Source organism: Hyperolius riggenbachi, unplaced genomic scaffold (assembly GCF_040937935.1).
Source record: "Hyperolius riggenbachi isolate aHypRig1 unplaced genomic scaffold, aHypRig1.pri scaffold_544, whole genome shotgun sequence".
In the NCBI taxonomy this organism is placed as follows: domain Eukaryota; kingdom Metazoa; phylum Chordata; class Amphibia; order Anura; family Hyperoliidae; genus Hyperolius; species Hyperolius riggenbachi.
In genome coordinates this window covers 1-12890 of record NW_027152755.1, presented here as the reverse complement: position 1 = coordinate 12890, position 12890 = coordinate 1, and the positions used below count along the sequence as shown (strand labels likewise).

General features: G+C 43.6%; 1 protein-coding gene across 1 annotated transcript; it reads right to left on the bottom strand.

Moving 5' to 3' along the window:
• Positions 1–753: 753 nt before the first annotated feature.
• LOC137543935 (synaptonemal complex protein 2-like) lies at positions 754–12517 on the bottom strand (the record flags this gene model as incomplete). Its single annotated transcript, XM_068265000.1, has 5 exons — positions 754–803; positions 4612–4750; positions 8023–8086; positions 11543–11589; positions 12463–12517. Coding segments are annotated over 5 exons (355 nt in total), but the record flags the coding sequence as incomplete, so codon positions are not given.
• Between the last annotated feature and the right edge of the window lie 373 nt (positions 12518–12890).

Below are 12890 nucleotides of genomic sequence, written 5' to 3'. Positions count from 1 at the left end.
TTGCTCTATTAATGGCACAAGCCTCAAACCTGGTACAGTTGGTCATTGGGTCACTGGAGTTCAAATTCAGAAAAGGGGGTAGCAAACAGCTAAATTTCACTGGGAAAATATAAACTGCAGGCCTTCTTACACTGTTAAAGGCAGGGTTCTCAAACTTTGTCCAGATGGTCACTGGGTGACCGAGATTAATATTCAGGAAAGTGGGTGGAGCCTATAATAGCCAATCAAAATTCACCTGTTGATTTTCAAGGAGAAAATTAAAATTGCTGCCATTTTTACACTGTTAGTAGCAGATGCCTCAAACCTGCTACAGTTGGTCATTGGGTGACTGGGGTTCAAATGCTGGAGAGGGGCTGAGTTACAAACCGCCAATCTGATTTGTTTAATGTCTATCGGAATATACAAATTATTGATGCCAATGCTCACAAACTTAGTCATTGAGTGTTTGTGTGTTAGGGTTAGAAAAAGTGGACGGTTTTTGGACAAGGAAGATAAAAGCAATAAGTTTTGAATCGTGATGGCCAACGCTGTACAACACTCTACTGCTTCTACAACACTGAAGATAAAAAACAGCCAACTTATTTTTTTACATGTATCTTTGCTAAAGTGAAAGCTAGCAAGTGCAACTTGTAGTCTGATGAACGTCAACAGCGGTTACATTTGGTCAACTTTATTGTTCCCTAGAACATGCCACTTGCAGAAAAAAAGATGCAAGGGTAAAAATGAAAAACAAAAACAACAAGTTAAACATACCTTGTTATGGTTAACATTTTCATCACTGCTTTCAGAAGATAGTGGCAGCACTGTAATAAATTTAAAAGCAAGTCTACAGTGAAATTCAGGAGTAATGTATTAGGTTTTGGTAGGTGACAATATTACTACAGAGGGTCATTGAAATGCTATTTTTTCTGGCTCGCATGCAAACACAATGCAAATCGTATGCAATTAGGAACTAGACCATTCAAATATACTTCCTGTTGACTTGGACTGACCCAATTCAAAGCGAAGTTCTCAGATGCAAATTAGCAATCTATAAACACAAACAAAGTGCTGGTTTAGGCTACTTTCCCACCAGGACGTTGCGTTTAGGGGACGTTATAGGGCGCATATCGTGCCCCTAACGCAATGCCTTGTGGTGTTGGAGCAGGACGCTACCAAGAGCCGCGTTAAAAGCAGCTCTTGGTGCGCCTGCTCTGTCGGATGCGCTGCAGAGACGTGAGCGGAGCTCTCTGCATCACATGGTTCCGCCAGTCAATCAGCGGCCACTCCTGGAAATAAACACTGCAAGTGCAGTGAATATAAAGTAGCCATGTGCCTGGCTACGTAGCGGCCTCTCCCCGCCCACAAAATAAAAAAAATAAAAACACCCATACTGAGCATGTGCAAACAGTCTAACGCGGCTTAAGCCGCTAGAATGCACAGTATGCTGCAAATCAAACGAACGTGCAGCGTTCGTGTGTAACGCAACGTGGGCACTGTGAACAGCCCATTGATTTTTCATTGCTGTGCGGTGGGGTGCGTTACAGGCTGCACTAACGTGCGCCTGTAACGTCCCACTGTGAAAGCAGCCTTAGGGTTAAGCCACACTGAGTGCCTTTCAATCAGTCAGTGCTGCATTTTAAAAACACACAATTGCCGTGATCATAATAAGAATTAAAAAAATTGGTATCACGACAAGTCAATGGGAGTGTATTTTTAAAAAACAAACTATGCACTGATGGCTTGAATAGCGCTCTACAGTATGGCTCAGTCCTTATTTCACAATTCTTTTAATAATAAAAAATATTCCAAGGTCTCCTGCATACCCAGTACCACAGCATACAGTAAAGCTGGCCATACACAAAAATTTCCCAGTGTTCCAAAGCAATCAACTCCTATCAGTAAAAAGAAGTTGTCGGTAGCAGCACTGGAGGCTTATGTACTATGGCACCTCCGGGAGCTAGATCGAAGGAAAGCCTCAGGCCTGGACAGTATATCCTCAATCTGCCTAAGAACTTGTACAAGCCAGCTGGCACCTGTCACCCCCTCCATTTTTTTGAAATCCTTGATGCTGGGTTAAGTTCCTTCCGGCTTTAATTAAAAATCACGAAGCTATAACAACTACAGGCCTATTGCCCTGACGCCAACGATCATGAAGACAATTTTTTAGCCAGTGTATTTAACAGGGTCTGTTTCTCATTGCCTCCTATGCAGTGCTTCAGAGATTGTTTCCGCTCCGCTGGGCTCTGCTGTCCGGAAAAATTGCTGCAGCACCAAACTTCCGTTCTGTATGTTCCCACTGAACGAACCGCATCTGTTTGAACGGACCAATGTGAAAAGGATTCATAGGTTAACATTGGATCCATTTGCATCAGTTACGATCCACAACCAGCGCGTTTTTTTTATTGCCTGTGTAAACCGGGCCTAAGTCCCAATGGTATAGCATAGATCTCCTTATTTAAGGAAATCAGAATGCTCTGCATTTATGGTCTGTTTGCTTAGCAGGTACAGAGGAAAGGGGAGGTGACTGCAGATTTGCCACTGCAAAAAACTTCAGAAGCTTGAAATGTAGAGGTTAATTTTGATCTTATTCAATCTAAAAAGTGTAGGAGACACCTCCCTGATTTTCTATTTCCTGCACAATTAAACCATTATTTTATAGTGAAGAAGTGGGAGTCCCAGTAAATACATAGTACCTCTTATAAAAGATGATCTAGACCAGTGGTCCTCAAACTAGGGCCCACGGGCTGAATGTGGCCCCTGAGGCGGCCCCCCCCACACACAAAATGTATTATAGATGCGGTCAACTACATCTTTAATTATTGGTGGTCTGCATATTGAATGAAGCCAGAAAGCAGTACTTCGCTTGTTTCCAATCAAATTCCACATCAGGACACTGTTGTCCAATTGGACTGCAGGTTGTCACCTGGATATGCTTTGCTGTCTGGCCCACAAAGACTTCATCATCATTTCAACTATACTCCGGCCCCCCAGTAGTCTGAAGTATGTTGACCCGGCCATCGACCAAAAACTTTTGTGGACCCCTGATCTATAGGTTCAGGTTTTTGAATTAGTTGCCTGTGTATCATGGTTTTTCTCCTTGTCAGCCTTCGGCATCTTTTCAATCTGGCAAGACAAGGCATACAAAATAGGGGCACAAAAAAGTAGAACTAAGGCGCTTCCATCCCCAAACTGGGGATGCTGCTTACTAGGACGTCATACGAAAAGTGCTCCCGGCCATGATCACGCGCTGTAGGACACGCACATCTGGCCCAGGACAGGCGTAGTGATGCCTGACCCGGCCAGGAAGAGGGTGTCGGAGGGCATTTAGGACGATTGGAGGGAGTGGTGAGCATCAGGACAGCTCACCGTACATGCCTGTTCCCCCCCAACCCCCCGTTTCTGATATTCATTTGGTATCCTTTAAAGGAAACATCAGAGAAAGTTAAAAAATAAATAAAAATCAGATTTACTTACCTGGGGCTTTCTCCCGCCCCTGGATGCCTATGTGTCCCTCTCCGCAGCTCCGGTCTCCTGTGGTCCCCTCCATAGAAGCGAAAAGCCATGCCGCCAGGAAACACATTGGCGATGTGCTCTGTGCAGGGCTGAGGCTCCTACGGAGTGGACCACGCGAGAACGGCTTGTTCACATTGCAAGAGCTTTTTCTAAGTGCTTGTCATTTTAAAAGCTCCTTCGAATGTAATGCTATGAATTTGTTCTCACTTGAGCAATGTCATTTTATAAAAGTCACCCATAGCATTGCATTAGCAAGAGCTTTTCAAATCACGAATGCTAAACATCTCTTGCAGTGTGAACCAGGCCTTTCAGAGGGAAAGAGAAAACAGACTCCACTGAAACCTGGGAGTTAGGACCACCAGCTGGCTACATGGTCAGAAGGATGTGCCCCACCACAACATAGGAAAATTAAGTGACCTACCAATTTGTCAAAGTGAACTTGTGACTTGCTAGTGTGTTGCAGTCTGAGCTCACTGGCTCATGGCATCCCGCATCTGTGAAAATCCACTTTCAAATGCACTTCCAAGTTCCAGCAGCAGGTCATGTGGTGGGCAGGCTGGTCTCCTGCAAACTATCAGGAGAGTCAGCCATTGCTCCAGATCTAAAGACACAAGGCTGTTCCTGCAGCCCTTGCTCAGATGAACTGAGCAGTGCAAGTCTGACTTTGGGACTGTGAACACTAGTGTAGGGTCATCATTGAATAGCAGAATACAAATCAAGTTAAGATGGCTACATTTTATTAAGAGGATACAGGAAATCCTACCCACCATGAAACTTCAAATGAAGTCTGCAAACAAAAGCTGTAACACCTGCTAAAAATGTCATACAGTAGAACTTTGTATTAAGTGGAGGCTGCAGTAGTGCGGCACATTACCGTGCTAGTACCTGTGAGTAGCCGTAGGAGATTCCAAGAGCACAACAGTATCTAATCAAGACACGGACTATGGGCCAGCAGTGCAGTGGCATTGATGACCTTCAGTGCCACAATCTATTTTACACACACTCATGTAAAAAATGTGCTCACGCCGAAGCAAAAAAAAAAAAAAAGTACTACAAGGGGAAACTAGATAAGATTTATTATAAAAATGTATTTAAAAAAAAAAAAATGTACAGTACCTCTTAGTCTACTTCTGGGTTTTGATTTCTTACGACTATAATCTGCAGACATGGGTGTAGGTTTCTTAGACTCCAGGACCCAGCTCTTTCCACTGTCAACTCCACTCTCAGAAGAGCACAAGGCTCTGTGGCTCACAGGCTGTACAAGATAAATTACAATAAGAAAAGTTTCCACAAAGTAGCACATTTTAAAGGGATGCACCTACTCCAGATAGGTCCAACAGAACCATCTACAGGGAGTCCCCAACATTATGAACATCTGACATACAAACGACCCACCGATATGAATGAGCCCTGTTCTTTTAGCACATGGAGTACTTCTCACAGTGGAAGCAATTATGTCACCTGCTCCCAGGCGTCTCCATTATGAGCATTCTCCTCTCTTCTTCGCTACTCCCCCATAGTTCCCGGCTTTTACTGATTGTGTCATTATGCAAAACCGGCACTAGAGGGAAGTAGCGAGGGAGAAAAGATTGCTTATCATGAAAGCACCAGCGACGGGTGAGATAACCGCTGCCGCTTCCTCTGCGAGAAGTACTCTGTATGCTAGAAGATCGTTGCTTAGGGAACACAAAAGGTGAAAGAAGAGGACAGAGGAAGAACAAAAGAGCCACAGGTGCAACACAGGCGACAGGGGCAACAGAGGTGACACAAGGAGACAATATGACTGGAGTTGTAAATTGAAGATAATCTGGAGCTGAAGTTTACTGAGCTGGTCATTCTCCCTCAAAGGTCATCATGGAAGTCCTGTCTCTTTTCACAAATTTGGAGTGGCTCTTGTAGTTAGTTATAGTACTTTAGCATAGCCATTCAGAATTCGATTCCCACACCCAACTGGGTCATTTATTTGTATACAAACAGAATTTGCAGTAGCCTTTACCATTTGTACTTCCAATATATAGACCAGATCAGCAGACTGCGATCATAATGGATAATTTTGTATCTACTTACAAGGTGTGAAAAGGCTAAGCAAAGTAAAAGTTAAGAAAACATCAAAACCTGTAAGTTACAGAAATTCTGTAATTTTCCTACAGAAGTTTCAAATTAACTCAGATTTTAGTGGTGAAATGAGGGCAGAGAAAGGACCAGGAAGGGTCTATGGCAGGGTTAGGGAACCTATGGCTCGGGAGCCAGATGTGGCTCTTTCTTGGCTACATCTGGCTCACAGACAAATCAGTAGGGGTTGATTCACTAAGCTCCACTGCTCAAGCAGCACAGCTTAGTGTGGCAGCGCAAGTATAATTTTCAAACTAGTGCTCACCACTGCTGTAGCATGCACTACTAACTTACTTGTGCTCCCCCCAAAACTAACGGCCACTCTAATTGTCCTACTCTGGACCCTGTCAGGTCCAGTGACTTAGTAGAACGAGATCCCCGCACTTTGATTGGCCCAATAGGCTGCCTATCACTTGATAGGCAGCCTATTGAGCCAAAGTGTGAGGCTCTTGACCTACAAAGTGAACCAACCCCCAAGTCAGCTTGCTAATTGTACAAGCTGTTATTCGTTATTTCTCCTGTCTGGCTCTCGGGGAAATTGGGGATGTTGCTAAAATCCAAGAAAAGCTGAAGACGTGTCTGACACTTCCGTTGCCCGGTGGATCAACTGTATACACATCACCATGGCAACAGGAACGTGAGCCCTACTGTACCAGTTTGAAACATATTGTATGGCTCTCACGGAATTACATTTTAATATATGTGGCATTTATGGCTCTCAGACAAAAAGGTTCCAGGGGGTCTATGGGATGCACAGCCTCCCTTCTAAATTGGTAAAAGTATCTAACTTTTTTTCCTGGCTCGCTTCATGTTTACGTTAAGATTGTCATTCAGCTGAGACAAACAACAACAACAAAAAAATCTTACATTAAGAAAAAAAAAAAAGTTATTTATTTGCAGTGAATATGTTGTTTGATGAAGAACCCACTGTAGTAATGTGTGAAGCACAGGTTATTAGGATGTACTTTCTCTGGCTGTTTTAATTGGGAAATGCCTGCGCACGTGAGTGCACCTCTTTTGCATAACCTTTGGATAAATAAAACAAACATTGTTCTAAATAAGGCTTTTTTTGTATGAGTAGGGAGATAGCTATTCTACGCCCCCCTGTGGGGGCATCTACCCACCATGTGGACAGTAAAGGCTAGTGGGACAATACATTTCATCCCCAATGGTATTATATTCTGAGTGAAGCTGTATTTGTGACACCTAGAAACCCAGAATTCTGTATAAACCGCTGCAGCAGCACACATCAAGGTAGTTGTGGCTTCCCAAGCTCTTTTACACAGAGAACCCATTTGTTAATCTTTCAAGGTCCCCATATTTTTACATGTCCAGCTCAGGCCATTGTATTGTACTGTGCCAAAAACAATTCCGGGCATGTCCCCTCATGCTTGGCGAAATAAATGATTCTGATTCTGATATCTCACAGAACAAATCTGCCCTTTGTAGCTTGAATAAACACTGCTCCCACATTTAAAAAAACAGTAGGTCTATGGGCCTCCTCAGTGGTCTAACTAACAACCTATGGGCCCCAGTGCAAGTTTTACATTAGGCCCTCCCAAGCACTTTATACATAAGAATTGATATGCTGCACCAAAACCTGCCAGGGACAACCACAGTATTAGAAGTGGAAGCAGAGGTTGGGGGACAGTTTGTTAATGTGTACTACTATTCAAAGCCTCTATAGAAGTGGTTATTACCAGCACAGGACCAATTAACAAATACTGTAGTTGAGGGATGGTCCTACTAGACCCCTCTGTCCCAAGGGCCCTGATGCGGTCACAACCTCTGCACCCTCTATTGCTACGCCACTGGGCATCCATCATATAAAGAATGAGCACAAGGTGTTATTTCAGCAAACTGGGGATGTGTCCAGCTCAGGCAAGAAGCAGACTGAAATATCTTGAGAGGTGTGCTGGACAAATAAATTTCCACTATAGGAGGTTAAAAGATTTTGCTGTAGTTTATTTTCGTATATCAATATATATTGATATACGAAAATAAACTACAGCAAAATCTTTTAACCTCCTATAGTGGAAATGTATTTGTCCAGCGCACCTCAAGATATTTCAATACCTATCCTTTTTGTGTTTGGTGGGGAACGGGGGTCAACCCCATCCGAGTAGGTTGCAGCTGGGGACAAAAGTATACAGTAACTTTACATACTCAAGTGTTCAGGCAGCGCCCTCTGTTTTTTGTATATAAGAAGCAGACTGAAGCCCGGAGGGTGATACCTCTTTAAAAGAGTCTGAAACATAAGTGAAGGAGGAGCTGTTCTCTCAAAAGTTGACATCCTGATAGCTTTTAATTCTCATATGTGCATATTTCTTATGCAAGCTTTTAATATAATGTTACTACAGTAAAAATCACATGTGCAAGCTGAACAGCTGATATCATAATTACATTAAAGCAAACCTTTTTTGTTTCTGAGAGAGACGCTCTTGTTACTGGTCGTCTAGGTGGACAAGCAGGCTTCCCTCTAAACACAAAAAACGAGAAAGATTTAAAATACAAATGGTGTCTGGAGCAGATTACAAACAAAACTCCATGTAAATGGTTTACTTGTCTCTCTCACATTTTAAACATTGCAAAATCTAATGGTCATAAACAAGGGGTACTTACATTTGGGCTCTGGTGTTCGGCAATGCAAAAAACACTAGATTTTTAAAATGTTACATTACTGCCATGATAAAAGTATTTTCATACAGTAGTCATTTTTTACACAGATGACATTACTTGTGGAAAAAAGTTCCCCCAGCTCATGGAACAGTATTGCTAGGAACTCTTATTACATAGAAATAGTACACAAGTTAATTTGTTGTTTTTGGTGATGCAGAGCTTGTCAGGTACTTAATTTTGCAGGAAAAAAATGTAGTTGATAAGATTGAATAAACACAGAACAACTATAGTGTTCAAGTAATAAACTGTTCAGTTCCATCAGCTTAGAGAAACCGTGACCAAGAATTGAACTTCATCGGAATCAGTAGCCAATACCCTCCTTTTACATGATAAATCAATTCCTTTTCACAAACGGATCATCAGAGGGCTCTGTATGGATGATATTGTGGTGAAACTCCTCCCACAAGAAACTCTGGAGGACCATGGTACTCCTGGCAGTTTCCTGTCTGTGAACCTTGTTGCATTGTGGGAAATAGCTGTTTACAGCTGTTTCCAGCTGTCAAAACAGCAAGCAGCAGCTACATCACCTGTCAGCAGTAAAAATGTGATAAATGTCAGAATGTAAATCAGGGGTTTAAAAGATTTTACAATGGGCAAACACTGACTAAATCATTTATACATAATTATTGTAAAAATGAAGCACATTTTTTTGCATTATTTTCACTGGAGTTCCTCTTTAACCTCCCTGGCGGTAAGCCTGAGCTGAGCTCGGGCTATGCCGCGCAGGAGGAGATCTCAGCCCCTGGTGGGTCAATTTTCACCATTTAAAATGCTGTATGCGCAGCTAGCACTTTGCTAGCCGCGCATACAGCTTGATCGCCGCCGCTCTGCGGCAATCGCCCGCACGCAGCGGCAGAAGAAGGCCCCCCCCCGTCAGAGCCCTGCGCTGTCCGGACTAATGAGTTCCGGGCAGCACTATGGGCTGGATGGGAGGCGTCTGACGTCAGGACGTCGGCTGACGTCCATGACATCATTCCGATCGTCGCCATGGCGACAGGAGAAGCCAGACAGGGGAGCGCATTATATACGCGTTCCCCTGTTTGCTATTGTTGCCGGCGACGATCGAACTAGAGGGACACATGCGCCCTCTAGTGGAGTTTCATGTAGCTACCACTCTGGTAGCTTTACATGAAACATTAAAAAAAAAATGTAAAAAAAAATTGGATTTCTGCAATTTTTGCAGAAAAAATAAACCGCCAGGGAGGTTAAAAGACTGGAGCAGCTATCTGATAAGCTCCCTGCAAAGTAAAACAGTGTTAACCCTCAGTGCTCCAGAGTATTCTGGGAGACTAGTTATGTTTTTGTACTGGATTTAGAACTATGATAAATTTCAGAACATAAAGGTGCATACACAACTTTGACTCATGTTGACAATCGGGGATTGGGACCCGATCCCCTTGGACGGCATCACTGGACCAGCCTGTACAGACACTTGTTGTACACAGCTGTGTAGCTGACAACCCATTCTGTTGCTATGCGAAGGGCAGAGGGACAAATGAGTGGCGGGTGGGTGACATCACGCGGCAGGTGGGGGACTGGCATGCACAAAGAAGTCGCCTGTCGCTTGTCCAAGTTGATCTGCTGGACGGATCTCTTGTGAAGCGGCGGTCGCTGTATACATGCCTGACAATTTGCTGTGGCAGTTGTTATCGGCCACCTCAGTGTACTTATCTCATGCCGATAGGCGTGGACGCAGCGCCAGCCCCAGGACCGCCTGCCGCTGATCGGCGTAAAGTCCAGGGGCGGGAAATTGTAGAAGATTGCGCGCGCTGATGCGCATGCATCTCCGCTTGGATGACGGAGCTCCGCCATCTGTCTCCCATTGGCCATCGCCGCTAGGAGACTGTTAGATGGCAAAACCGGCATCTATTTAGTCTGTACAGCGCTGCAATCTACGGCAGTGCTGTACTGTGGACAGGCTGTCCCCCTGGGACGCAGGAGAGCAATCAGCTCTCATTGGCTGAAGCCTATGACAGCCGATCGCTGTCATAGGCTGGCTAGGGGAGGGAGGGTGGTTCATTTAAATAAAAAAAAAAGGTTTATTAAAAAAATGATACTGTAAATATTTGTAAAAAAAAAAAAAAAAAGCTATCCTGGGAGCCATCACAGTCCACTAACGGACGCAGAAAGGGGGGGGGGGGAATCACTTGTGTGTGCTGAGCTGTACGGCCCAGCAGTGGGGCCTTAAAGCTGTAGTGGCCTATTTTGTGAAAAATGGCCTGGTCTTTAAGGGGGTTATGGGGTTTAAGCCTGTGGTCCTTAAAGGGGAACTGAAGTGAGAGGTATACGGAGGCTGCCATATTTATTTCCTTTTAATCAATACCAGTTGCCTGGCAGCCCTGCTGATCCTCTGCCTCTAATACTATTAGCCATAGCCCCTGAACAAGCATGCAGCAGATCAGGTGTTTCTGACATTGTCAGATCGGACAAGACTAGCTGCATGCTTGTTTCTGGTGTCATTCAGATACTACTGCAGAGAAATAGACCAGCAGGGCTGCCAGGCAACTGGTATTGCTTAAAAGGAAATAAATATGGCAGCCTCCGTATACCTCTTACTTCAGTTCCCCTTTAAGTAGTTAAAGTGGTATAAAACCCAGCATTTCCTCTTTGCTCTAAAAGATTATTTACAGCATATAATATACTACCACATTATTTTTTTTAGCAGAACAGCATTCAAAGGGTTAAAACACAGGACTTTTCAATAGAATTCTCCCTGCAGGGAGATCCCCATCTACTTAATTGTAGCTGAGAGGAATGGAAACATTCCCTGACTGTGCATCAACTTCTTCTAATGTGTCCTGAACTGATACACTGCTCAGAAATCATTACAGGGTATATTACAAGATAAACACACCAGTTAATAAAATGCAATGGCAGCTTTCAGAGCAAATACAACTGTACTTTGGGAACTTGTAATTTCTAAAGGAATAATACTTATGCACAAAAGCAAATAGGATAACTGTATGGGATACAAAAAAAGGAAAACACATTTGTATTGAATATTATTATTATAACATTATTGGTTTAATACCACTTTAAGTCTGGCATGTGTACAAGGCTTAAATCAGGGACAGAAAAGATTTTACAATGGGCAAACTGATTAAATAATTTCTAAATATTGTAAAACAGAGTCATGATGTCAGCTTAGCGAGTGAATATGCAGATTATTTGGAGAACTTCTAGCTAATAATGGACCGGAGAAGACGGGAAATTTTGACTTTCGTTTTAATCTTTACGTTAACATAGGGATCAATACCTTTTGGTTGAAGATCCTGGACTTTTGATTGAGTCCACCTGCATCAGCTAAAACAGAAAAACATACAAATGGTATTGTGTTTAATGCATGCCAAGTCAACCACTATACAGCTATTGGGTTAGACAATTCAAATATAATTATAGGTCTAATCTAGGGAGGTGGAATCATTCAACATCTTACATCTCCTAAGCATCTTGCAGTACATATTTACTGCAATGGTTCATCTGTTTCTTCCCACTCTAGGAGTTAGACAGTTCCTATGAACACTTTGGACGACAGACAGATGACAAAACTTGATCCATCAGAATACCATAATAAGTGTTCAGTTGTGGGACTCAAGCATTTGTCTTGCCAATTCAGTTCCTAAGTGATACAACAAACCACTGGCTAGACATAATATACTGTACATCCAGCAAAAAACAAACCAGTTCTGGATGACCTGATCTTCAAATGGGTTCCAACCGATTTGACTAGCTGGAAAAACAATCATTGGGAGATAGATTGCCAGCAGTAGACAGATTGGGCTTGACTCACAAAGCCGTGCTAACTGTTTAGCACGGGCGTGCTAAACAGTTAGCACGTTCGCGGACTTTTGCGCGCGCGCAAAGTGCCGCGATTCGCACGATCACAGACTTTTGCATGCACAAAAGTCTGCGAACTGCACTTCATGTGCTAACTGTTTAGCACGCCCGTGCTAAACAGTTAGCACGGCTTTGTGAATCAAGCCCATTGCCTTTTCACGGTATCGACAGCATGAGGTCAGAAGGTTCCACTAACTAATATGGTGTAACTAATCTTTCTAAACGTCTCCAATTTTACTGCAAGTCATGTTTCCGTACAGTCAGCATGCGTTTCATGCAGGCATTACATTACAGTTCATGTTTAAAAATATATATACATCCGTTTAACCTTAATTTTACCTCTATGTCTGTGCCAGATGGTGTGGATTCAGGATATTCATAATTGAATGGAGTTCTACAAAGAAAAAGAGAGAATTCCACAAGGTGGCACATAAGTAGTTATGAGAAAGAGCGCGCGCGAGAGAGCGCGGCGAGAGAGAGCGAGAGAGAGCGAGCGAGAGAGAGCGAGCGAGAGAGAGAGAGAGAGAGAGAGGAGAGAGAGAGCGAGAGAGAGCGAGAGAGAGGGAGGGAGAGAGAGAGAGGAGAGAGAGAGAGAGAGAGAGCGAGAGAGAGAGAGAGAGGGAGAGAGAGAGAGAGAGAGAGAGAGGAGAGAGAGAGAGAGAGGAGAGAGAGAGAGAGAGAGAGAGAGAGAGCGAGGGGAGAGCGAGAGAGAGGGAGGGAGGGAGGGAGGGAGGAGGAGAGGGAGAGGGAGAGAGAGAGAGAGAGAG